Raw genomic sequence first — 23,916 nt, 5'->3', positions numbered from 1 at the left:
ACTGTGGCCCAAGTGGTAGAGTGCTAGCTTTGAGCTGAAGAGCTGAGGGACAGCGCCCAGGCCCAGAGTTCAGGCCCCAGGACCGGACCCAAAACAAACAAACAAACAAACAGTAATCCTCAGATCTCAGCCTCCTGAGTGGCTGGGATTACAGGCATGAGTCACTGATACCAAGCTCTATTTTGACATTTATTTATTTATTTATTTATTTTTTGGGTACGGTCGTGGGGCCTGAACTCTGGGCCTGGGCACTGTCCCTCAGCTCTCCAGCTCAAGGCTAGCGCTCTACCACTTGAGACACAGCGCCACTTCTGGGTTTTTTCTTTTTGCTTATGTGGTGCTGAGGAATCGAACCCAGGGCCTCATGCTTGCAAGGCAAGCGCTCTACCACTGAGCCACCTTCCTAGCCCCTTGACATTCTTTTAATGTGAGAAAAATCATACTTGTTTTTCAGATCAAGTTCTCAGAAACTTTGTACACTCTCTATTTTTGTTGTAGGATAGTGCAGCTGTCCAGATTCTCTTAGAGATTTGTTTGCCTACAGAAGAGGAAAAAGCAAAAGGTGTCAGTCCAGACAGCTTGCTCAGGAGTGTTCAAAGTGTTATTACCACCAGCATGCCAAATAAAGAATTGGAAGAAGGAGAAGACAACTTGCTGTGCAACCTTCGAGAAGTTCAGTGCCTTATCTGTTGTCTGTTGCACCAGATGTACATCGCAGATCCCAATATTGCTAAGCTTGTGCACTTTCAGGTGTGTTTTCAAAGAGTGCTGATTTGTGGTTGAACTTTACTTTTCTTGGGAGTTTTGTATACTAAACTAATATGGACTAATATTTTATTTTATTTATTTATTTTTTTTTTTGGGGTCCGGTCGTGGGGCCTGAACTCTGGCCTGGGCGCTGCCCCTCAGCTCTTCAGCTCAAGGCTAGCATGCTACCACTTGAGCCATAGCACCACTTCCGGCTTTTTCTGCTTATGTGGTGCTGAGGAATCGAACCCAGGGCCTCGTGCATGCAAGGCAAGCGCTCTACCACTGAGCCACCTTCCCAGCCCGTGGACTAATATTTTAAAAAGAGAGATACACACGTGATCATAGTCTTTGGAAAAATGGGGAAAGATCCAAAGTTTTAAGGTTTTTTTTTTCTCAGTATAATATAGGGTTCAAATAATTCCTCCTCCTCCTCCTTCTTTCTCTTTCGCCTCCTCTTCTTCCTCCTCCTCCTCCTCCCCCTCCTTCTCCTCCTTCCCCTCCTTCTTCTCCTCTCCCCTTTTCCTCCCCCCTTCCTCCTCCTCCCCCTCCTCCCCACCTCCTCCTCCTCCTCCTCTTCCCCTTCTCCTCCTTCTTTTCCTCTCTCTCCCTTCTTCTTCTCCTCTTTCTCCCTTCTTCTTCTTCCTCCTCCTCCTCCTTCTTCTTCATCATCTTCTTCTGCTTCTTCTTCTTCCTAGTTGTCCTCCTCCTTGTTGTCCTCGTCATCGTCCTCCTTGTAGTCCTCCTCCTCCTCCTCCTCCTCCAGAAAAGTGAAATGCCAAGATACATGTTCTTACACCGTAACTGGTAACTTTCTGAGCAGTTCTTACCGAAAGGAAGTGAAACATTTATGTTTTCATCTGTATCGGCTTTATTTCTAACCTGTTCCCTCCTTTCTCGTTGAGCCAGGGTTACCCCTGTGAGCTTTTGCCTCTGACAGTCGCAGGTATCCCATCTATGCACATCTGTCTGGATTTTATCCCTGAGCTTATTGCACAGCCAGAACTTGAGAAACAGGTAATGAGCATTCTGGAGCTTTGAGAGAATTCTGATCTCTCCTGAGTCTTGCAAGTTACATAAAGCATCTTATAATTGGTAGTATTTCATATTTTCTTGTGGACTATGTATTGTTTTGGTTCTGTATTGCAGATATTTGCTATCCAGTTGCTTTCTCACTTATGTATCCAGTACGCATTACCGAAGTCACTTAGTGTGGCTCGCTTAGCTGTCAATGTCATGGGAACGTTGCTAACAGGTGTGTAGCCAATCAGCATCAATAGCAACAACTAGTACCACAAATTAGTACGTATATTTTGAGTTCAGTGATTTAGTTTTTTATGTTGCTATGGGACAGTCTGACATAACATACATTACTAGTAGTTTAACTTAGAGCATCTTTTGAATTATTATTGTTTTGGAAATTTCTGTATTTAAATGTGTGGGTAGTCTTTAATTCTTATTTCCTTCATGAAGAGTGGGAAATATTTCCCTTCTCCATTTATTTCTCCTTTAACCTTGTTTTACTAAAATATGTTCTTGCTAAAAAAAAACCAAAGTGATAGTGTAGAAGATGAGAGAAAATAATTATCAGAAGGAAAGAAATTATGATTTATTACAAATGTCCAGAGTTCTAGAAAAATATAATTATATATCATCTATTACTGTATATGATATATAATTATATATATAAAGAAGACATAAAATATTAGTTAAGTTCTACAGTGTTTGCTAACATTTTAACCACCATAGTGGTAGAGCACTTGACAAGCATATGTAAAGGTGCTAGGCTTGATTACTAGCACCATAAAAACCAAACCACACACACACACACACAAACCACATATGATATATAAATGATAACAATGTTCAATCCTTTAAAGTTAAGGCTTAGTTAATTTATAACTCTCAATATTCCCATAATATTGTTCAATTTTTTCTTCTATTGCATTTACTTTATGTTGTAATAATTTGTGGTTATTAAGAGTTTATATCACCCAGCTTTACCACATCCTGCTGTGTGGCCTGGAATATGTTTTTTTTAACCTATTTAAATTTTATTTAAGAGTATTTTTATGAAAAGTGTCATAATAGTACCTTCTTAATTCATGAAATTCTCATAATACCTTCTTAATTCATAAAATTTTGCAACTTCAATGAAAGAATGTAATTGTCAGCAAGAAACAAATTCTGATTTACTGTACATGTTCAGATGATGAATGCTCAGTTTTATAGTTTTTTCAAATGTTTCACATTTATTTCACAATTATTTTTGAGCATAATGAGATGCTCATTCCTTGGGTGATTGAGCTGCCTAAGGCAGGCATGGGCTAGATCTTAGAAAACGTACAACAGAATATGGTACTAGTTCATTGTACAGGCTGCTATATTGAATTTATATTTCCAATGTAAAATGTCTGTTTCGTTTCTTTCCAACAGTTTTAACACAGGCTAAGCGGTATGCTTTTTTCATGCCAACTCTCCCGAGTTTGGTCTCTTTTTGTAGAGCGTTTCCTCCGCTGTATGAGGATATTATGTCTTTGCTGATTCAAATAGGGCAAGTGTGTGCCTCTGACGTTGCCACTCAGACAAGAGACATTGACCCAATTATTACACGTAAGTGGTAACTCATTTTCAAGAATTATCTTAATATCTTAAAGACAGAATTCTTTTCACTATTTCTTGCTTTGTCCTTCTTATTATTTTAGGTCTTCAACAAATAAAGGAAAAACCAAGTGGATGGTCTCAAATCTGTAAAGTGTCGTCTTACAAAAATGGATCCAGGGATGCTGGAAGCATGGATCCTGATGTACAGCTCTGTCATTGTATTGAAAGCACAATAATTGAAATAATAAACATGAGTGTTAGTGGAATTTGAAAAAAAAATTAAAGCAACAACAGTGAAATGAAGCTGTTTGCTACCTGTACCCAGCACAAATCTGCATCTTAAAGTAACTCTAAACTGAATGGGACAGTAATGGAACATTTTTGGAACTGGTGAAATGGTTCAGTTCAATATGAATACCGTTGAAAACCATCTAGGAATTATGCTTACTTGCATTTGATTGACATATCTTTGGATCTCCTCTCCTGGTATGTTTATATTGTAGCACCCAGGTTTCCTCCCCTGCTCCCCTGCCCAATTGGGAGCACATTTAAGGACCTTGTTACTGAAAAAGGAATTTAGCCTTTTGCTTTGCTATTGAAATGAAGAAAGACTGTCATGCCTTTAATTTAATTCCTTATAAAAATGATTGTGTGGACAGTTGCAGTTTTTGACTGTGAGGTTTTAGTAGATTTCCACAAAGATAGAACGATAGGAGAGAGAAAAAGGATCAAAGAAAGGGAAAAGTCAGAAAGAAATTAGGAGTTACCCAAATAAAATGTCAAACTACTTGTAGTGCAAGTAATAGTGATGCAGGTTGGAACTCTAATTCTCAAGAAATATTATTGAGAAGTCTTAAAAAATAGCTTTTGTTAATGATTTCCATGGAATTACAGATAAGGTTTAAATATTTCAGATATAAGCTTCAATTTTTACTAAAATCTGAAGCCATATGTTTAAAGAGATACTTGAATACTTTGGAATTTAAGATACTGGTTTAAAAGTATCTTCAAAAACATCTTTGTGAAGAACCTGAAAGGAAGGCTCATTTATTTTATTTTTTAAGATTTATTTTTATAATGGCTTATTAACTTATCTCATTCTCAGAGGGTGGAGTGTGTATCAAATAAATGAAGTTTAGAGCAATAAAACCTACTGGATTAGATAGCTCAGTTTATATCAGGATTATAATTCACATTTTACTTTGGAGAGATCTTTGAATAAGAAAATATGCACAGTGTCTGAACCTCAGGAAAAACTAAAATGTGGGAAATGCTGTATTTTGAAGGATTTTGCAATCCTATGTTCAGGTAACCTATCTTTTTTTTTTTTTTTTTTCCTTTTTCTTTTTTGTGCCATCTGGGGCTTGAACTCAGTCCCTGAGCTTTTGTGCTCAAGGCTAGTGCTTAACCACTTGAGCCACAGCTCCACTGCCTGCTTTTTGGTGGTTAATTGGAGATCAGAGTTTCATGCACTGTCCTGTCTGGGCTGGCTTTAAGCCATGATGTTCAGATTTCAGTCTCCTGAGTAGCTAGGATTCCAGGCATGAGACATTGCATCCAACCCATCATCCTTTTTTTTTTTTTTTTTAGCATCCAATGTAGAAGGTACTTCTCTTTGCTTTCTGAGATATACCTGTCACGTTCCTTCCCACCCTTCCACTCCAAATAGACCTCTTCATCTGTAAAGGCAAGCTAATAAGAAAGTTTTTAAAGAAATTTTCACTTTAGCCCTTCACTAGCAAATAGTTCTATCTTATTTTCCTTCTTTATAAACTGGGGTTCTACTGGCCCTACCTCATATAAGGGTATTCTATAAAAACTGGTTTGTATCTGTTTCCAATCATGAAGTGCATATTTTCATGTGTGACAGAATATTTATAACTTTTTATTAGATACATAATGTTCAATTAAGTAATTTTGATGTGAAGACTAAAAGAATATGCTTAAAAATAGCATAAGAATTTTCATATTTTTAAACAAGGCAGTTTTGTAGTCTCTTAAGATCAAATACAACTTGCACCTGTTTTGTTTTTAAACTGAGGCCTTGGAATATTTTCTTTGAATAGGTATCCACTAGGAGTTCAGAAAAGGTTGAAGAAGTATGTTTTCTAATGGTACACATTTCTTTGATCAACTTTCAAAGACTGGTCAAAACCTGCTGTGTTAAAATAATAACATGCTGTTTTTCATCAGATTTGTTGATGATGTAAATAAAATGTAAATACATTAGTAACTGTTAATATTCCTGTATTTTAAGTTAAGGTTATAAAATTTGTCATAATGTGATTTTTTTTTATTCAAGTGAAAACAGATGTGTGCACCTATTTTGAATATTGATTTATAAACATTCATATTGTTTCTCAAATGGACTTGTAATTTTTTTGTGTTTTACTTCACTGCTGTGCCCTGAAAGGAACCATACAATAGACTGCAATTCAGGACTGTCCAGTTCCAGAATTTAGAAGTACCTCTTTCTGTTATGCCAGTAAGACATGGCAGTAAGAATTTAAAAGTCTGAACTGGCCTAAGAATATGACTTAGTAGTGCAGTGCTTGCCTATCATGCATGAAGCCCTAGATTTGATTCCTTAGGATTACATAAATAGGAAAAGCTGCAAGTGGCACTGTGGCTTAAGTGGTAGAGTGCTACCCTTGATCAAAAGAAGCTCAGTGACAATGCTCAGGCCCTGAGTTCAAGCCCCAGGACTAGTAAAAAAACAAACAAATGAATGAATAAATTAATAAAAGGTCTGAACTGCTGAAGTTCTGGTTCCCTTAGGGCTTTGCTGGTTTCAAGCCAGGAAGACGAAAGTTGAGGAGACCCCTCCCCCCCACCCCATCTCAGCAAAAAAAGGTGGCATGGTGGTACATGTCTATCATCCATAAGGATTTAGGTGAGGAGAGTGAGACTAATTATTCTGGAGCAGTTATTTTAAAGATCAGATATTTTTAAAAGTTAATAGGGAGCCGGGCACTGGTGGCTCACACCTGTAATCCTAGCTACTCTGGAGGCTGAGATCTGAGGATTGTGGTTCAAAGCCAGCCCGGCCAGGAAAGTCTGCGAGACTCCCAATTTACTACAAAAGGCCAGAAGTGAAGCTGGGCTCAAGTAGTAGAGCCTTGAACAAAAAAAAAGCCCAGCTAGGACTGGCACCAAAAATAAATAAAAAGTGGTAATGTCAGGCTGTAGCTCAGTGGCAGAGCAGTTTGTTTTCTTTTTTACTTTAAAATATTTCTTTTTTGTTGTTGTTGGTGGTCATGGGCCTTAAACTTGGCCTGGGCACTGTCCCTGAGCTCTTCAGTTCAAAGCTAGCACTCTATCACTTGAGCCATAGCACCACTTGCAGCTTTTTCTGCATATGTGGTACTGAGGAATCGAATCCAGGAACTCGTACATGGAAGACAAGCACTCTACCACTGAGCCACCTTCCCAGCCCCTGTGGTAGAGCATTTTACCTAGTAGGTAATGTAAAAACTCTGGGTCTCATGCCCAGTACTACCCAAATGAAGAGTGAAAGCAAATTAGTTATACCTGTATTTTTTAAGGATTTGGTTTTTTAAAATAAATTATTCCATGTTTGTGAAAGTAAATCGCTCTTTCATCTTTGCTTATCCAAATACTGAATTAGCACATTACAAATTCCTAAAACACAATGTGGAGTCTTCTTCCCCTCCACTTAATTTTTTTTTTTTTTTTTGCCAGTCTTGGAGCTTGAACTCAGGGCCTGGGCACTGTCCCTGAACTTCTTCTGCTCAAGGCAAGCACTCTACCACTTGAGCCACAGTGCCCATTTTCGGCTTTTTCTGTTGATGTGGTATCAAAGAATCAAACCCAGGGCTTCATGCATGCTAGGCAAGCACTCTACCACTAAGCCACATTCCCAGCCTGGTTTATTTCTTGTAAGAATTATTACCTCCAAAGACAGAGACAGTCCATCAAGGCATGGTTAAGGTGACAAAAAAAATTTACACTATTTACACCAGAAAGGGGGTCTGCCACTGCTTGTCCTGGGCTCGATACCCAGGACCAACAGCAGCCTCGACCACCAAACCTCCAAGCCTCGAGTGGGCAGCCCCGACCTTTATTAGCTGGTCTGCAAACCAACAATTAGTCTGCAAACCTCCAACCTCAGACCTCCAAAGCTCCAAGCTTATCGGGGCCCCGCTGGTTATTACATAAGTAGTTGCTAGCGTAGCTCAGTTTTTGTTTTTTGTTTCTTTTTCCCTTCCAAGATCTTGAGTACTAGAGATCTGGGAAGTTTAGAGTGGCACTGCCGAATGTTCAGAGAGACCTTGGCACAGCTTAAAGCAGTTTCCTCTTCTGTTGTCTAAGTACTTCAAAAGCCTGCGGGTCTCCGGGCTGCCTGAGTGTTCCCCAGTTTCAAGTGACAGGGAGAAGACACCTTTCCTTTAAGCAAACACTCAGAGCTCGCCTCGCGCGTGCCCAATGAGTGGCTGCTTTCCGGTGTGGCCGTCCGCTTTTATTTCGGAGGCCCCCGTTGGGTGTCGGCGCGCTAACTGCGGGCTACGATTGGCTGCTTGCTTCCTGGTCTTCACAGTTGATTGGTTGCTTGAACTCGCTCGGCGATTGGGCGCTGGGAGCCGAGGGGTGGGAGGCGGGAATTCGTTTGGGACTGCGTTGTGAGGGGCGGAAGAGCGCAGCTGCGGCGGCGGGGAATCGCGAGGCGCTGTGAAACCCACCTGTGGTGGTGGCGGCCGTGGCGGCGCCCCGCGAGGAGAAGCGGGGTGATTACGACCTGTTTCCTTTCTCCTCCGCTGGGAATCGATCTGCACTTTCTCCTCTCAGAAGCCAGCATTTCATTCCCGCCCCTTCCTCTCCGGGTCTGGTCGTCGGCGCCCCGTCCGCGCTGCTTCAGTTCCCGCCGGGCACAGGCAAGTGGGAAATCCCTGGCGTGCCGGCGGCGGGTGCGCCGGGCCCTGCAAGCCGTGGGCCTGGACCCCGCACCCGGGCCTGGGGGGGGGGGGCGGTGCGAGGGGGACGGGAATAGTGGGGGAGGGGGAGCCGGGCCTGGTCTGAAAGTGACTTTGGCAGAGGGGAGAAAATCGGATGGGCGGAGACAGGTGGGAGTTGCTCTTTTAGGCCTTGGACCGGGATGCTTCTACATTCTGAGATGCAGAACCCTGCTGTGGCCAGGCATGGGCCGGGAGAGAACGTCAGGAGGGAGAGAGAGGGTGTGAGACACAGACGAAGTCTTGAACTCAGGACCTGGGCGCTGCCCCTGAGCTTCTTCCATTCAAAGCTGCCGTTCTAACACTTGGAGCCACAGTTCCACTTCTGGCATTTTGCTCGTTCACTGGATAGAAGAGTCTCATGGACTTTCCTGCCCCGGCTGGCTTTAAACTTTGGTCATCAGATTTTCAGCCTCCAGAGTGGTTAGACGGTCTCAAATAGTGTTAATTCCTTAGAAAGACAAAGTCAAAACCCAACAAAATAAGCACCCTTGGAGGGACAAAGGGTGAACAAATGCAGCCGTGGTACTCACTAGACACTATGTTGTGGGTGGGGATGGGATGGAAAAATGGGGAGCTAGGGAAGGGGTGACACTGTCCAAAAAGAAATGTACTTATTACCTGACTTAAGTAACTGTAACCTCTTTATATATCACCTTTATCATACGAATAAAAACAATTAAAAACAAACAAACAAGCACTGAAAATAGGTACCTGCAAGGGGGGGGTGGAGTCAAGGGGAGAGAATGAAGTGGGGGAAGGGAGAGAGAACTCTGTCAAGAATCTATTGTTATTCCAAAATTAAGAAAAATAAGAAAAGTAAGGGAAGGGATGTCTCAAAGGCTGGTGGAAATGTTGAAAGGGGTGACACTGATCAAGATACATTGTATTCATAAACTGCATTGTTAAATGGCAGCTGTTGAAAGAGAGTAACTAAAGCCCCTGGCTGGAGGCTCTCTGGAATCCTAATTACTCTGGAGACAGAGATCTGAGAGATCTGGGTTCAAAGGCAACCCTGGCCAAAAAGGGAGGCCATGAGACTCTAATCTCCAATTATCTCCAATTAACTACCAGAAAACTGGAATTGGGAGCTGTGGCTCAAAGTGGTGGAGTGCTAGGGACTACCCCAAGCCATGAGTTCAAGATTACCCGCGTAATCTTGTCATCACATGGCTGAGGTTAGATTTCACCAAGCCACATTCTCAGAACTTTGCACTACAAATCATGGGGAGAATCATTAGAAAAAATTGTTATTATTAAGATGTCACAAGTCAGATAATGAGTACATTCATTGTTTTTGGACAATGTCAGCCTTTCCTTTTCTTTCCCCCTAGGTAGGATCACTTTTAGTAATGGAAAATACCTTTCAATAGTGCCTCTCTTTTGGAACACACATGCTGTGGATGAACTGATTTGTAACCTATTGAAAAACTATTTTAACCATTTCCAGTCCTAGATTGAAGTCATCATGTTTTTCACTATTGCCAGATTTACTGAGTTGATGAAAAGATATTTCTCTTTCTGATTTCCTGAGGAATTATAGGAAGAGAGATCTGGACTTCTCAGAAAAATGCAACCATGCAAAGAAACTTGCGCATGTATTCTTCTGAGGTCAAGGTCTGAATCCTAACCATGGATGATTAAGGAAAGTGATTTAGAAGTGAAGACCACAGTGAATCACTTTGGTGTCCCATTTGGGGTTAGGCACATTCTGTCTTGGCTAATTGTCATTTAAACCCTGTTAGCTACATTGTATTATCTTAATTGCCTATAGGAAGAAACAAAGTCTGATGGTTTAAGTGATTCACACAGTGGAATTAGATTTTAGATTTACTCTCAGAGTTCATCTTCTTTCCATTATTCTGACTTTTAAATAATTACTGAGAACCTATCATGTGCTTAGATATTTTCCCCTGAGGACAGTTAAAAAAATTTTTTTTGGAGGGGACATTATGGTTCTGGGGTTTGAACTCTGGGCCTAACACTCCCACTTAAACTTTTATGCTTACAGCTGCATTCTACCACTTGAGCCACATCTATAGCCTTGCCTTTTTCTGGTTAATTGGAGATGGAGACCAACAGACTTCAGTGTGGGCTGTCTCTGAAACACCAACTGCTGGGCCTCAGCCTCCTGAGTAACTAGGATTATAGTCATAAACCACTGGCACCCAAGTCAGTTTATAAATTAGGGATAATTATAGATAATATTTTTAGACTAGAGAAATGAAAAGACAAAGGTAATATTATGTGAACCTTTTTAAAACCTAAGGGAGAACCTGTGCTTCCTGACTCATGATCTATAGCTTGGCGCACTGCAGATGGGCAAGGGGAGTGTGCAGAAAAGAAGGAAAAGTGTGCTGCTGTGGGACTGGAGAAAGTTGCCTTAGGAACTTATTTGTGTTCTGTAGATTGATTGCCCCATCTGGATTATTATAAGAGCTCTTGCTTAATCTTTTGGTGTGTTTGCACATCATTTTGCATAATCTTTATTATGGTTCTATTGGGGTATTGTTTCTATTCTTGTTACATGTATGAGGACACTTAAAGTCATGAAAAATTCATACCCCCAGTGCCACAGCTAAATCGGGGTGGAGCAAGAGATTTAAGTCCAGATTTCTTAGACGGAAGAAATGCAATGCATTTTGACTACTTTGATGTCTTTATTAGACTACGATTTTTTTTTTTTGTCTTTGTAAGTGGTGGGGCTTGAATTGGGGGCCTGGTGCTGTCCCTGAGCTTTTTTGCTCAAGGTTAGTGCTCTACCACTTTGAGCCACAGCATCACTTCCAGTTTTCTGGTAGTTAATTGGAAATGAGTCTCACAGACTTTGCTGCCTGGGCTGGCTTTGAACTGAGATCTTCAGATCTCAGCCTCCTGAATAGCTAGGATTACAGGCCTGAGCCACCATTGCCCAGCTAGACTAGGAAATTTTTATTTATTTTTGTGTGTACGTGTTGCTACTGGGGCTCGAAGTCAGGATTTAGGACCAGGGTACTGTCCTTGAACTTTTTTTTTGTTTATGGCTAACATTCTACCACTTGAGCCAGAGGTCCACTTCTGGCTTTTTGGTGCTTAATTGTAGATAAGTCTCATAGACTTTCCTGCCTGGACTGGTTCTAATAGGGATCCTTAGATCTCAGCCCCACTGAGTAGTTAAGATTATAGGATGAGTCACCTGCACTGGCTGGGAAATTTTTTTGCTTCTATTTTTTCCAATTTATTATTATTGTATTTTGTTTATGTGATACTGAGGAACCCAAGGCCTCATGCATGCTAGGCAAGCATTTTACCACTAAGCCGCATTCCCAGCCTGTTTGTTTTGTTTTGTTTTGTTTATATACTTACTCATATTTTTTTTCTTTCCCTCCTCCCTTCCTTTTTTTCCTTCCTTCCTTTTTTCTCTTTCTCTCTTTCTTTTCGTCTTTTGGTATTGATCCTTAGATCTTAATCTCCTGAGTAGCTAGGATTACAGGCATGAGCTACCAGTTCCCAGATAATTCCAATATTTTTTTCCAGACTTTCATCTTATTGTTGGGTGTCTGGCTTTCTTTGGATTACATTGTTTCAATGATGATTTTCATTTCTTTTGCAGCTTGGAGTCTGAAGTAAAGAAAGCAGAATGTCTTCAATGAATTGTGAATACACAATTGGTGGAGTGAAAATTATCTTTCCTTGTAAAGCTTACCCATCACAGCTTGCTTTGATGAATTCTGTAAGTAATTTTCAGCAGTTTATTCTTTACTAGGATACAGATGCTTATGATTCCTAACATGTACTTCGTTACTATACATTATCCATAGGCCCACATTGCAAATGGATTGAGACTATTTGCTAGATTCATTTGGAAGACCATCAAGCCTTTAGCAAAGTAATTGGTCACAACTAATCTCTCTCCATAGGAATAGCATTTGACAAATTAGCTCATTTGGAACTTTATTTTTGTTTTTGTGTTTTCTTTTTTGGTCTAGTCGTGGGGCCTGAACTCTGGGCCTGGGTGCTATCCCTCAGCTCTTCAGCTCAAGGCTAGCGCTCTACCACTTGAGCCACAGTGCCACTTCTGGCTTTTTTCTTTTTGCTTATGTGGTGCTGAGGAATCGAACCCAGGGCCTCATGCATGCAAGGCAAGTGCTCTACCACTGAGCCACCTTCCCAGCCCTCATTTGGAGCTTTAATGAATCCCTCTGTACCTGTGGTACCTGTAAGGATTAGTTCCAGGACCCACCTTAGATACCAAAATCTGCAAATCTATAGATCTCTAGTATAAAATGGTACACACTATTTGCACTCACATATGCACACATATATATTCTACTTGTATATCCTATATTATCTCTTGATTGCTTAACATAACTAATACAATATAAATAATTGCTGTACTATTTACAACTATATAATAGTTGTTTAGAGAGTAATAACAAGAAAAAAGATATGTACATATTTAGTACAGATACAAGTTTTCTTTTTCTGACTATTTTCAATTTGCATTTGGTTATAACCACAGATAGAGCCCATGGTTATGAAGAGAAGATTGTATTTTAATCATACAGAAATCAGTATATACAATTGAGAAGAGGGACTTTATAATCATTCAGTCTTAGTATTTTAGATGGGTGCTGGTGATTCACACCTGTAATCCTAGTTACACAAGAGCCTGAGAGCTGAAGATCACAGTTCAAAACCAGCCTGGGCAAGACATTTCATGGGACTCTTACCTTCATTTAGCCAGCAAAACACCAAAAGCAAAACACCAGTCTTGAGTGAAAAAGCTTAGGAATAGCACCTAAGCCCTGAGTTCAAGCCCCAGTACCAGCACAAAAAAAGCTCTCGAAACCAAAAAATGTACTCTATCAGATTAGTAGTATCCTGAATGTAGTCTTTTCTTTCTTTCCCAACTATATTTCTATACTTTTACTACATATAGGTATATCTATAAGCAATATAGAGTTTAAACTTTGTCCAAAGAGATGACGTTAGCCTTTTTTTCTTCAGAAATTGGTTAATTTACCTATCCTTTTTCCTACTGGGCATTTAGATTGTTTACATTCTCTTGGATTTAGTGAATAATTCTGCTATGACTTTTCTTACATATTTCCTTATATTGGGAAAGGTTTTGAACTGGGCTTCCTGGAGTTGGCCTGTTCCCCTTTAATACAAATTGTTAATTTTTTTGTACTCCTCTAAATAGTGACTCTCATTAAGTTTTCATCATAGATAGTCATAGGTCTCAGAGTATTACAGTTTTACAGAAATGATGGGTTGTTTGCATAGTTAAATTACAAGTTGCTTTTCTCATTTCTCCACTGGTGGTTGATAGGCTTTTAAATCCAACATGATCTTAGGGAGAAGTGTGAAAAAATAAAGTCTTGATGTAACTAAATTCTAGTTTCTTATGTATGCTGTCACTGTGGCTTCTGGAGTGCAGCCCCCCGCACAATTCCTTGCTGATTCAGTTGTACTTATAGGGAGAGACCTAATAAAGCGAGTAATTACTGATTTTTTTTATACTGGTTTCTGTGTTCATAGATTGTCAGAGGACTAAACAGTAGGCAGCACTGTTTGTTGGAGAGCCCCACAGGCAGCGGGAAAAGCTTAGCCTTGCTTTGTTCTGCTTTAGCCTGGCAACAGTCTCTTACAGGTAAGTAGTTGTTTCACATCTTCAGGCTGCTTAATGGGACCTGAAAAAAATTAAAGTACTCTTGATCCAGACTAGTTCAACCATGTTCTAGCTATTCTTTCTCCTTTTGATCGTGTTGGGGCTCATGTGCTGCAGGGTCTTGAACATCCCAGAAAAATGCTTCTCCTTGGAGCTACATCCCAGTCTGAACATTGTCTTATAAGATGTTTCTTTAAAAAAAAAATTGTTATAAAGGTGATGTACAAAGGGGTTACAGTGACATAAGTCAGGTAATGGGTACATTTCTTTTTGGACAATGTTACCCCCTCCCTCGTTCCCTCCCAGTTTTTCTCTCCCATCCCCACTCACAACTTGTATAGTTAATTTTCAACATAGTGTCTAGTGCATACCACTGCTGCATTTGCTCATCAGAGGATTAATATTTCAGACCTTCATACATGCTAGGCAAACACTCTTTAAAGAGACTACTAGCCCTAAAGACAGTTCTTTATGAGAACCTTTCCAAAAAGTTCAGTACAGCAGAATATGCTTAATCTTAAAACATACTATGAGGGTGGGGGAGGGTACAAAACTCCAGAGAAAAAGGGTGAGAAAGTGCAGCAGTGGAGCTCACTGGTCACTGTGAGCTGTGCAGCTCACGGGTGGTGATGGGAAGGAGGGACTGGGAGAGAGTGAGAGGGACCGGAAGACACTGCATGAAAGGAAATCCCTCTGTACAGCACCTTTATATAGCAATAAAGTAAATTTAAAAATATATTAGTGCAATTTAGTCTTTACCTCTGTATAAGAACATTGTCAGTGCTTAGAACTATTACGGAAATAATTAGATGATAATTTATATGTAAAAGATACCAGAGATGTGGTGTTGATTTTATTGAGTAACTCCTTTAACACATTTGTTTATCTGACCCTTTCTGATAACATTCAAATGTGGAATAGATAAGAAAACTTCCAAGCCAGTCCTGATAGCAGAGGTTGAGGTGATTCTCCTTCTCCCCTCTCCCTCTCCTCCCCGTCTTCCCCTCTTCCCCTCCCCCTCCCCCTCTCCCTCTTCCCCTTCTCCTCTCCCTCTTCTCCACAGCTCCCCTCCCCTCCCTTCCTCTCCCTTCCCTTCCCTTCCCTTCCCCTCCCTTCCCTTCCCCTACTCCCCTTCTTCTGAGGGCCTGGATGCTGTTCCTGAGCTTTTTTGCTCAAGGCTAGTGTTCTACCACTTTCACCCACAGCACAACTTCTGGTTTTCTGGTGGCTAATTGGAGATAAGAGTCTCAGGGACCTTCCTGCCCAGACTTGCAAGGACTCATAATCCTCAGATCTCAGCTTCCTGAGTAGCTAGGATTACAGGTGTGAGCCAAGGGTGCCCGGCTATCCCAACTTTCTTTAAGAGATTATTTTTTCCTCTTGGTGATGGGGTTTGGACTCAGGCTCTGGTGCTGGCCAGGTAAGTGATCTACCACCGGATCCACACCCCAGCCCTAAAAGGAAATGTTTGCGTCATTGATGAGACCTTTTTTTTTCAAAAGTAAGTATTTACTAGCTTTTGTGTGTCCCTTGTGAAGCATACTGTTAATCTTCTGTATTATATTTAGGAATCAAAAGTAACTTTAGGTCTGGGAATGTGGCTTAGTGGTAGAGTGCTTGCCTAGCATGCATGAAGCCCTGGGTTCGATTCCTTAGTACCACATAAACAAAAAAAAAAGCCAGAAGTGGCACTGTGGCCCACGTGGTTGAGTGCTAGCATTTGAGCAAAAGAAGCTTAAGGTCAGTGCCTAGTCCCTGAGTTTAAGCCTCAGGACTGGCAAAAAACAAAGAGTACCTTTAATTAAATTTAAATGTTGTCCTTAAAATATAATTTGGTATATGTACTGTAGACTCTTGGTTTCTGTGCGTGTATGGCTCCAAGGGGACTGTTATTGAGAAACTGAATGCTCCGGTACAGAGTTCAGTGCCGTACTGGGGTTATATTTATTTTCCCCAGACATACCACCTTTCAACTAGTCAAAAATGGTCACCTTATCATTTAAGCACATCACATGCCCTTTCTGGCTTGGGAGGATTGCTGTAATTTTTACTTTGCTTTTTGGGTACCATTTTGCTTTTAGGATTTTTAGGTGGCATATATTCACAGAATTAAGGGCAAGAAAATTCATACAACAATTTAAACACAACTAACAATTTAAACACCTGATGATAATGCAGAACTGACTTACAGCTTCTTCCTATCAACTGAGCGATGGAGCGTGTACACAGGAATATAAATTGCTTTTGAAATTTCTTCCCTTTTACTCTTAAGATTACAATTTAGATGTGGTCTCTAGTTTTTACATTGGGATATCCTGGAGCAAGTTCCTTCTATCTACGGTCTTCTGACCACAGGTGTGTACCACCACTTTTAGCTTATTTGTTGAGGTGAAGTCTTGCTAATATTTTGCCTGTCTAGCCTGAAACTCTAATCCTCCAAGTCCACACTTCGAGTAGCTGAGATGAACCACCTTCTCCAGCTAATTTTTAATTTATTATTTTTTACTTCATTTGCTCAAATCTGTGTGTAATAAAGCTGTGAGTAAGGTGGACTTAGTTTATCTGAACATGTTTCCATTTGAAATAGAAGTGTAAGGTATAAACTGTAACCCTCAGGTGTTTACATTATTTCAGATATTAACTTTTACTTTCTTCATCTAGGTAAATAGCAATTCAGAATGTACATAAATGTATTTGTTTCAGTCATTCCTGCTTGAATTTTAAATACATCTCAGTATAAATGAATATTTGAGTGCTTGGGCTTTTATTGCATTATTAGTTTTTGGTTGTTACTAAATTGCTGTAGATTATATAAGTTGATAATGACTTCTATTGGTGTTTGTGGTATGAATGTTTCCCTCCTGTCCTAATTTAATGCTGTAGGTGAGGTAACCAACCAGTCCAGGTTTGCCAGGAAAACCTTCCAATCCTCAGTGAACTGAGGTAGTTGCTCACCCTACCCACAGAAGACCACAGGTGTTTGTTTCATTAGCTGTGTTACAGAGGTTGTTTGATTTTTAGGGAAGCCAGTGGATGAAGGCATGAGTAAGAAAGCTGAAGCACCACTGTCATGCTGCTGTTCATGCCACTCAAAGAGTTCTATACACAGTGACATGAGCCCAGGAACTTCACCGCATTTCAACAATTTGGACACATCAGCTACGGAAAGAAATGACAGTTCATCTGCCTGTCAAGGTAAGCTACATTTTGTCTGAGTCTATTGCTGTCTGTATTTGGAATCTTAATTATTACTGTTCTAAGGCCTAATTTAGATAAATTTGATTAGTATAATTGATGATGTATGTTTACCCAATTTCTTTGAAATTACTTAACAAAATTTGGTTTGCTGATGGTAATTGAGCTCTTTTGCTCAAGGTTAGGTGCTCTACCACTTTAAGCCACCCCTTCACTTCTGGTTTTCTAGGGGTTAATTGTAGATAAGAATCTCACTGACAGCTGGGAATGTGGCTTAGTGGTAGAGAGCTTGCCTAGCATGCATAAAGCCTTGGGTTCGATTCTTTAGTACCACAGAAACATAAAATTAATAAAATAAAAGGGAAAATAACCAATAACAATTATATATTAAAAAAAAAAGAATCTCATTGACATTCTTGCCTGTGCTGGCTTTGAGCTGTGGTCCTTAGATTTCAGCCTTCTGAGTAGCTGGGATTACTGGTGTGAGTGACCAGTGCCTAGCTAGAATTATTTTGAAAGAACACAGACTTGTTAAAAATCCTTGAAAATTTGTTTTTTCTTATTTTAGTTTTTTTTTTTTTTGGTTGGTCGTGGGGCTTGAACTCTGGGATTGGGCGCTGTCCCTCAGCTCTTTAGCTCAAGGTGAGTATTCCACCACTTGAGCTACAGTGCCACTTCCTCTTATTTTCTTTTTTTTGGGGGGTAGGTTGTGAGGCTTGAACTCTGGGCCTGGGCGCTGTCCCTCAACTCTTCAGCTCAAGGCAAGCGCTCTAGCACTTGAGCCACTTCCGGTTTTCTGGTGGTTAATTGGAGATAAGAGTCTCATGGACTTTTCCTGCCTGGGCTGGCTTTGAAATATGATCCTCAGATCTCAGCCTCCTGAGTACCTAGGATTACTGATGTGAGCCACCAGCACCTGGCTTTAGTTTATTTTTTTGTGTGATTTTATTGAGACATTTTGCCTGCCTCAATAAAGTTTTTTGATGAAGGTAAAGCAAAATAAATGATTTTTAGAAATTGATATATGTATCTAGTATTGTTAATTTTTTTTGGGGGGGGGGGGTCCGGTCGTGGGGCCTGAACTTTGGGCCTGGGCGCTGTCCCTCATCTCTTCAGCTCAAGGCCACTTGAACCACAGCGCCACTTCCGGCTTTTTTCTTTTTGCTTATGTGGTACTGAGGAATTGAACTCAGGGCCTTATGCATGCAAGGCAAGCGCTCTACCACTGAGCCACCTTCCCAACCCCTAGTATTGTTAATTTTATTTTAAGAATTTTATAAAACATACATTTTGTATCCTAAGACAAAATCTAATTGGCATTTTTCGTTCATTTTTTTGATCAATTCTCCTGACCTCTGAGGCCAGTGTCTAAACAATATCTAACATCACACTTAATAATGAATGACTGAATTATTTCTAATTATTATGAAAAATAAGTTGTGGTTGCTCGTGAGTAGCTCACACTGTTAGCCTAGCTACTGAAGAGGCTGAGATCTGAAGATTTCAGTGTGAAGCCAGGCTGGGCAGGAAAGTCTGTGAGAGAGATTCTTTTCTTCAATTAATCACCAAAAAGGCATAAGTGGAGGTATGGTTTAAGTGGTAGGACACCATCCTTCAGTGAAAAAAGCTAAAGGACAGTGCCCATGCCCTGAGTTCAAGTTCTAGTACTAGCACCAAAACAAAGAAGCAAACAAAAAACACATTATGTGAGCTTGATTATATAATTAGTATTTTTAGCCTAAAAAGCATGGAGCTTCTAGGAAAGCAGCACTGAGATTATTATAGAAATTTCTTGATGGGCGCTGGTGGTACATGCCTATAATCCTAGCTTCTCAGGAGATTGAGATCTGAGGATTGCAGTTCAAAGCCAGCCCGGGCAGGAAAGTCTGTGAGATTCTTATTTCCAATAAACCACTAGAAAACCGTAAGTAATGCTGTGGCTTAAGCGGTAGAGCACTCACCTTGAACAGAAGAATTGAGGGACAGCACCTAGGCCCAGAGTTCAAACCCCATGACTAACAACAACAACAACAAAGACATTTCTTGATTCTTGATAGACTTTTATGGCATTTATTTATTTATTTATTTACTTGATTGCTTATTTGTGTTACTGGGGACTTCATGCTTTCTAGGGAGGTGTTGTATTTCCCCAGCCATAGTTATTTGTCTTAAATTATGTCATTGGGAGCAGTCCTTAAAAAAAAAAAAAAAACATGAATCTATTTTTTTTAAAAAAGAAATTGTGTGTTTCCTATCAAAAGTATGGCTCTCAATATTCATTTTACCTTTGATGTAGAAATTATTTTAAACATGTTTAACATTTCATATTTTTAACTATTACGTGGAACTTTTAGAAATGCCCTACATCTTGGCTTTTTGTTTTTTTCTAAAAATTGCATGACTGCTTTATACTAATTTTTGTTTACTTTTTATATAAGACTCTCCTGGGAAAAACACTCTGGCTGCAAAGTTATTTGCCAAGAAACAGGCATCTGAATACAGAGATGAAAATGATGATTTTCAAGTAGAGAAGAAAAGAATTCGACCCTTAGAAACAGCACAGCAGGTAAAGAATTTAGACAGTGACATAATCCATTTAATTGAAGCTGAGTAATGAAATAACAACTCCTTTGTGCACTTGTGATTTGTAAAGCTTTGTTCTAGCTACATATGGTAATTTATTGTAACTGTGTGTGTGCGTGCATGTGCATGCGCACACATGGGCACTCGCTTGCCTGATCTGAGGCTTGAACTTAGGGCCTGGGTGCCATCCCTTAGCTTTTTCACTCAAGACTGGTGCTCTACTACTTGAGTTATAGCTTCACTTCTGGCTTTTTGCTGGTTTGTACATAAATCTCATGGACTTACTTAGTAGGCTGACTTAGAACCACAATCCTCATATCTTAGCCCCTTGAGTTGCGAGGATTACAGGCATGAGTTACTAATATCCGGCTATAGTTTCATTTTATTCAGTTACTTGTTGCATAGGAACTTGTTATTACAGCAAGTTATTCATGGTAGCATGTCAGTATGGCCCAAACTGCATGTTGATATGACAGAAAAATACTTACTTGAGGCTTATCTTGGTTATAGCAACTTTGTGCTTTTAAAATTCTTTTTTTTTTTCCCCCAGTTACCGTATATGTTTCATTTAAATGCTGTTGTGAAGTGCCTGTTTTGGGGATCATTTGTTTTTAAGTAGCACTGGGGTTTGTATTCAGTGTCTTGTACTTGCTAGGCAGCTGCTGTACCACTTGAGCCATACTTTCAGCCCGTGGGTTTTTTTTTTTTTTTGAGGGTTTATTTGATGATGGTACTGGGGCTTGAACTGCTCCTGAGCTTTTTTGCTTAAGGCTAACTAGCACTCTACCACTTGAGCCACAACTCCACTTCTGACTTTTTGGCTGGTTAATTGGACATAGGATCATGAATTTGGGGCTGGGAAGGTGGCTCAGTGGTAGAGCGCATGCCTTGCATGCCAGAGGCCCTGGGTTCAATTCCTCAGCACCACATAAGCAAAAAGAAAAAAGCCGGAAGTGGCGCTGTGGCTCAAGTGGTAGAGCGCTAGCCTTGAGCTGAAGAGCTGAGGGACAGCGTCCAGGCCCAGAGTTCAGGCCCCACGACCGGACCCAAAAAAAAAAGGGATCATGAACTTTCCTGTTTGGCTGGCTTCAAACTGTTATCTTCAGATGTCATCTTCCCGAGTAGCTAGGATTACAGGCACGAGCAACCAGCACCCATATGTTTAAAGAAAAACAACTATGCCCGGCGCTGGTGGCTCACGCCTGTAATCCTAGCTACTCAGGAGGCTGAGATCTGAGGATCGTGGTTCAATGCCAGCCCGGGCAGGAGAGACCGTGAGACTCCTATCTCCAATAAACCACCAGAAAACCAGAAGTGGCGCTGTAGCTCAAGTGGTAGAGTGCTCGCCTTGAGCTGAAGAGCTGAGGGACAGTGCCCAGGCCCAGAGTTCAAGCCCCACGACTGAGAAAAAACAAAAACAAAACAACTATTTGATTATTGCCATTTAGAAATAGTCTGTCAGAGGAAGTTCAAATGGCAGAACACCAGACTTGAGCAAAAAAGTCAAGCTCAAAGTTCTAAGTTCAAGCTCTAGTAGTAGCATAAAAAATAAGTCTTTTCAGAGCCAAGTGCTAATGCTCACACCTGTAATTCTTAGCTACTCAGGAGGCTGAGATCCAAAGATTGAACTTTAAAACCAGCAGAAAAGTCAATGAGATTCTATCTCCAATTAACTAGCAAAAAGCTGGAAGTTGAGGTATGGTTCAAGTGGTAGAGCGCCAGCCTTGAGCAAAAAAGCCAAGTAGAGTATGAGGCTGTGAGTGTACATGTACATGTACCTGTACATGCACATACACACAGTCTTTTCAAGTGGGAGATGTGTAAAAAAAAAATACTTATTTTGATCTTTGAAAATAACTAGCCTGTGAGATTTTGAGTTTGCATTAAATTTCATCTTCCTTTCCTACAGATGAGGAAACGTCAGTGTTTTGAAAAGGAAGTGCCCCATTTGGATGCAGAAATTGCTTCAGGAAAGACTGTAAAACTCAACTCTCCATTACAAAAGATAAACTCCTTTTCTCCACAGAATGTATGTTTATGTCCTTATTGAATAAGGGGTAATGCTGAATTTTCTAAATCCATTTTTGAAAAAAGAGAATTGCGTAATTTAAAGACTAATGAAAAACAACCCTGAAGTCCTAAGTAGTGTTATGTGTATTTAGTGAACTGTGAGTGGGTAAACCCTGTCCCTCAGTGCCTTGGCTCTTCATTTAGAAAATGCAGGCAGTGCACTACAGAGTGATCAGAAAGGTTTCATCTATTTTTTCTTTTCTGTTTTATATTCTAATGGTTTCGAATTTCAATACCCTTACAAAGTTCTATAGTATCTTTATGGGAATAGTTGTTTTTTGTTGTTGTAGGTGGTGGTCGTGGGGCCTGAACTCTTCCCTGAGCTCTTCAACTCAAGGCTAGCGCTCTACCACTTGAGCCACAGTGCCACTTCTGGCTTTTTCTGCTTATGTGATGCTGAGGAATTGAACCCAGGGCCTCATGCATGCAAGGCAAGCACTCTAACACTGAGTCACCTTCCCAGCCTGGGAATAGTTTTTAGCGAGTTTTTTAATGAGTTCCAGAGCTTGGAAGTTTTTGTTGGGTGATCTGTAAAGTGCTTCAATTGCTTGGATAATATATTGACTGACGTTGATCATTAATGTTTTGTTCTCATTGGCAAACTATAACCATTTCTATAGCTGTTTATGGGTTTATGACTTATTTTTAAACCAGAAATAATGTTTCTTTCATATATGTATATGCATGTGTTGGTATATGTGTAGAGGAGATTTTTTAACAATTTTTATTTTTATTAATAAGTAGTACTTATGATTTTATTAATAAGTAGTACTTATGATTAAGTCAGGTTATAGCATCTTGATTGTTTTCACTCCTTCCATTGTTCTCTCCCATTTTCCCCCTCTCATCCCTTACCTCAAGTTACATAGTTCAATTTTTACATAATATACATGGAATTTGCTCACCCTTTCTCCCTCCAATCGTGTTTCCTCCCTTGGTTTTTGCTGGTATAACTGTTGCTGTAGAAACAGAGTAATTTTCCATAAGTGAATGATTTATTACCCATAATGTTAAAGGTCTTAGTTTCTGACAGTTTCCCATAAGTCTACAGGCTTACTCAACAAGTTGAATCTCCCAATTAAATCTGGTACTCTAATGGTAACATTAGTGTGACAAAGAGCTTCTACTTGTAATAAGACCTATGTGATATTTGTCATATTAATTGAACATGCATAAAGTAAATTTAAGATGCATCAAAGCACTTTTGCAATGCAAAGAACACATGGATTCTAATATGTGCTCTTTTTAAAATTTATAATGAAAATATTAATATATAATTCTGTATATTTTCTGAATAGTTAGGCAAGACACTCCCATAAATTCTTAGGTAATATATATTAAAAAATTTTTGTAACAAAAAAGAATATGTAGTTTGAAGCAACATGAGAAATTAAAAATGATAATGTCTTAGTGAATGTGAATATTTGTACTTTTTGTGTTCTAATAAATTATTAGTAAACTTAGTGAATATTTCATAGATATTTAGTATTAAATGATACATCTATTTTTTTTAGAATTAGAGTTAATCATTACCATGGACATAAAAGAATGGGAATATAGAGTTAGTTTATTTTATCATCAAATCTTTTAGATAAAGTAGTTGAAAAAGTCAGTTCATATTTTTGAACTTTAGTTGAAAGATCATACATCTTTCATTAATCTTTTTTTTTTTTTTTTTTTTTTGGGTCCGGTCGTGGGGCCTGAATTCTGGGCCTGGGCACTGTCCCTCAGCTCTTCAGCTCAAGGCTAGCGCTGTACCCCTTGAGCCACAGAACCACTTGCTTTTTTCTTTTTGCTTATGTGGTGCTGAGGAATCGAACCCAGGGCCTCTGGCATGCAAGGCAAGCGCTCAACCACTGAGCCACCTTCCCAGCCCCTAATCTTTTTAAATCTAGACTATTTAGAGTTTTTTTTTTTTTTTTTGTGGCACTAAGAATCAAATTCAGGGCTTTATACATGCTAGGCAAGCATGGATGGAATATCCCTGAGCCTTCAGAAAAATAGTTATTTGGATTCATAAATTAATGGCTTAGTTTCTACTAAGATGTAAATGTTATAATCTTCATACTTTTCAAATATTTAGTTCTGTTATTT

At 39.8% G+C, this 23,916-nt stretch overlaps 2 protein-coding genes across 3 annotated transcripts in view; both read left to right on the top strand.

Annotated features, from left to right (window-relative positions):
• Nucleotides 1-4,715, top strand: part of Ints2 (integrator complex subunit 2) — a 46,731-nt gene extending 42,016 nt beyond the window's left edge. For both annotated transcript variants that reach the window (XM_042693629.1, XM_042693634.1), the window contains exons 21-25: nt 499-750; nt 1,657-1,764; nt 1,897-2,002; nt 3,184-3,360; nt 3,453-4,715. In XM_042693629.1, the coding sequence (XP_042549563.1) occupies nt 499-750; nt 1,657-1,764; nt 1,897-2,002; nt 3,184-3,360; nt 3,453-3,622 (813 nt within the window). In that variant the 3' untranslated portion in view covers nt 3,623-4,715. The remainder of the gene's footprint in view (nt 1-498; nt 751-1,656; nt 1,765-1,896; nt 2,003-3,183; nt 3,361-3,452) is intronic.
• A 7,204-nt stretch (nt 4,716-11,919) lies between these two features.
• Brip1 (BRCA1 interacting helicase 1) overlaps nt 11,920-23,916 on the top strand; it is a 110,261-nt gene continuing 98,264 nt past the window's right edge. Inside the window, exons 1-5 of the mRNA XM_042694614.1 lie at nt 11,920-12,033; nt 13,845-13,956; nt 16,996-17,169; nt 19,608-19,735; nt 21,662-21,781. Of these exons, the coding sequence (XP_042550548.1) occupies nt 11,941-12,033; nt 13,845-13,956; nt 16,996-17,169; nt 19,608-19,735; nt 21,662-21,781 (627 nt within the window). The 5' untranslated portion in view covers nt 11,920-11,940. The remainder of the gene's footprint in view (nt 12,034-13,844; nt 13,957-16,995; nt 17,170-19,607; nt 19,736-21,661; nt 21,782-23,916) is intronic.

This window comes from Dipodomys spectabilis, unplaced genomic scaffold, assembly GCF_019054845.1.
Source record: "Dipodomys spectabilis isolate Male_0828 unplaced genomic scaffold, ASM1905484v1 ptg000004l, whole genome shotgun sequence".
In the NCBI taxonomy this organism is placed as follows: domain Eukaryota; kingdom Metazoa; phylum Chordata; class Mammalia; order Rodentia; family Heteromyidae; genus Dipodomys; species Dipodomys spectabilis.
This window is presented reverse-complemented; position numbering and strand designations above follow the sequence as displayed.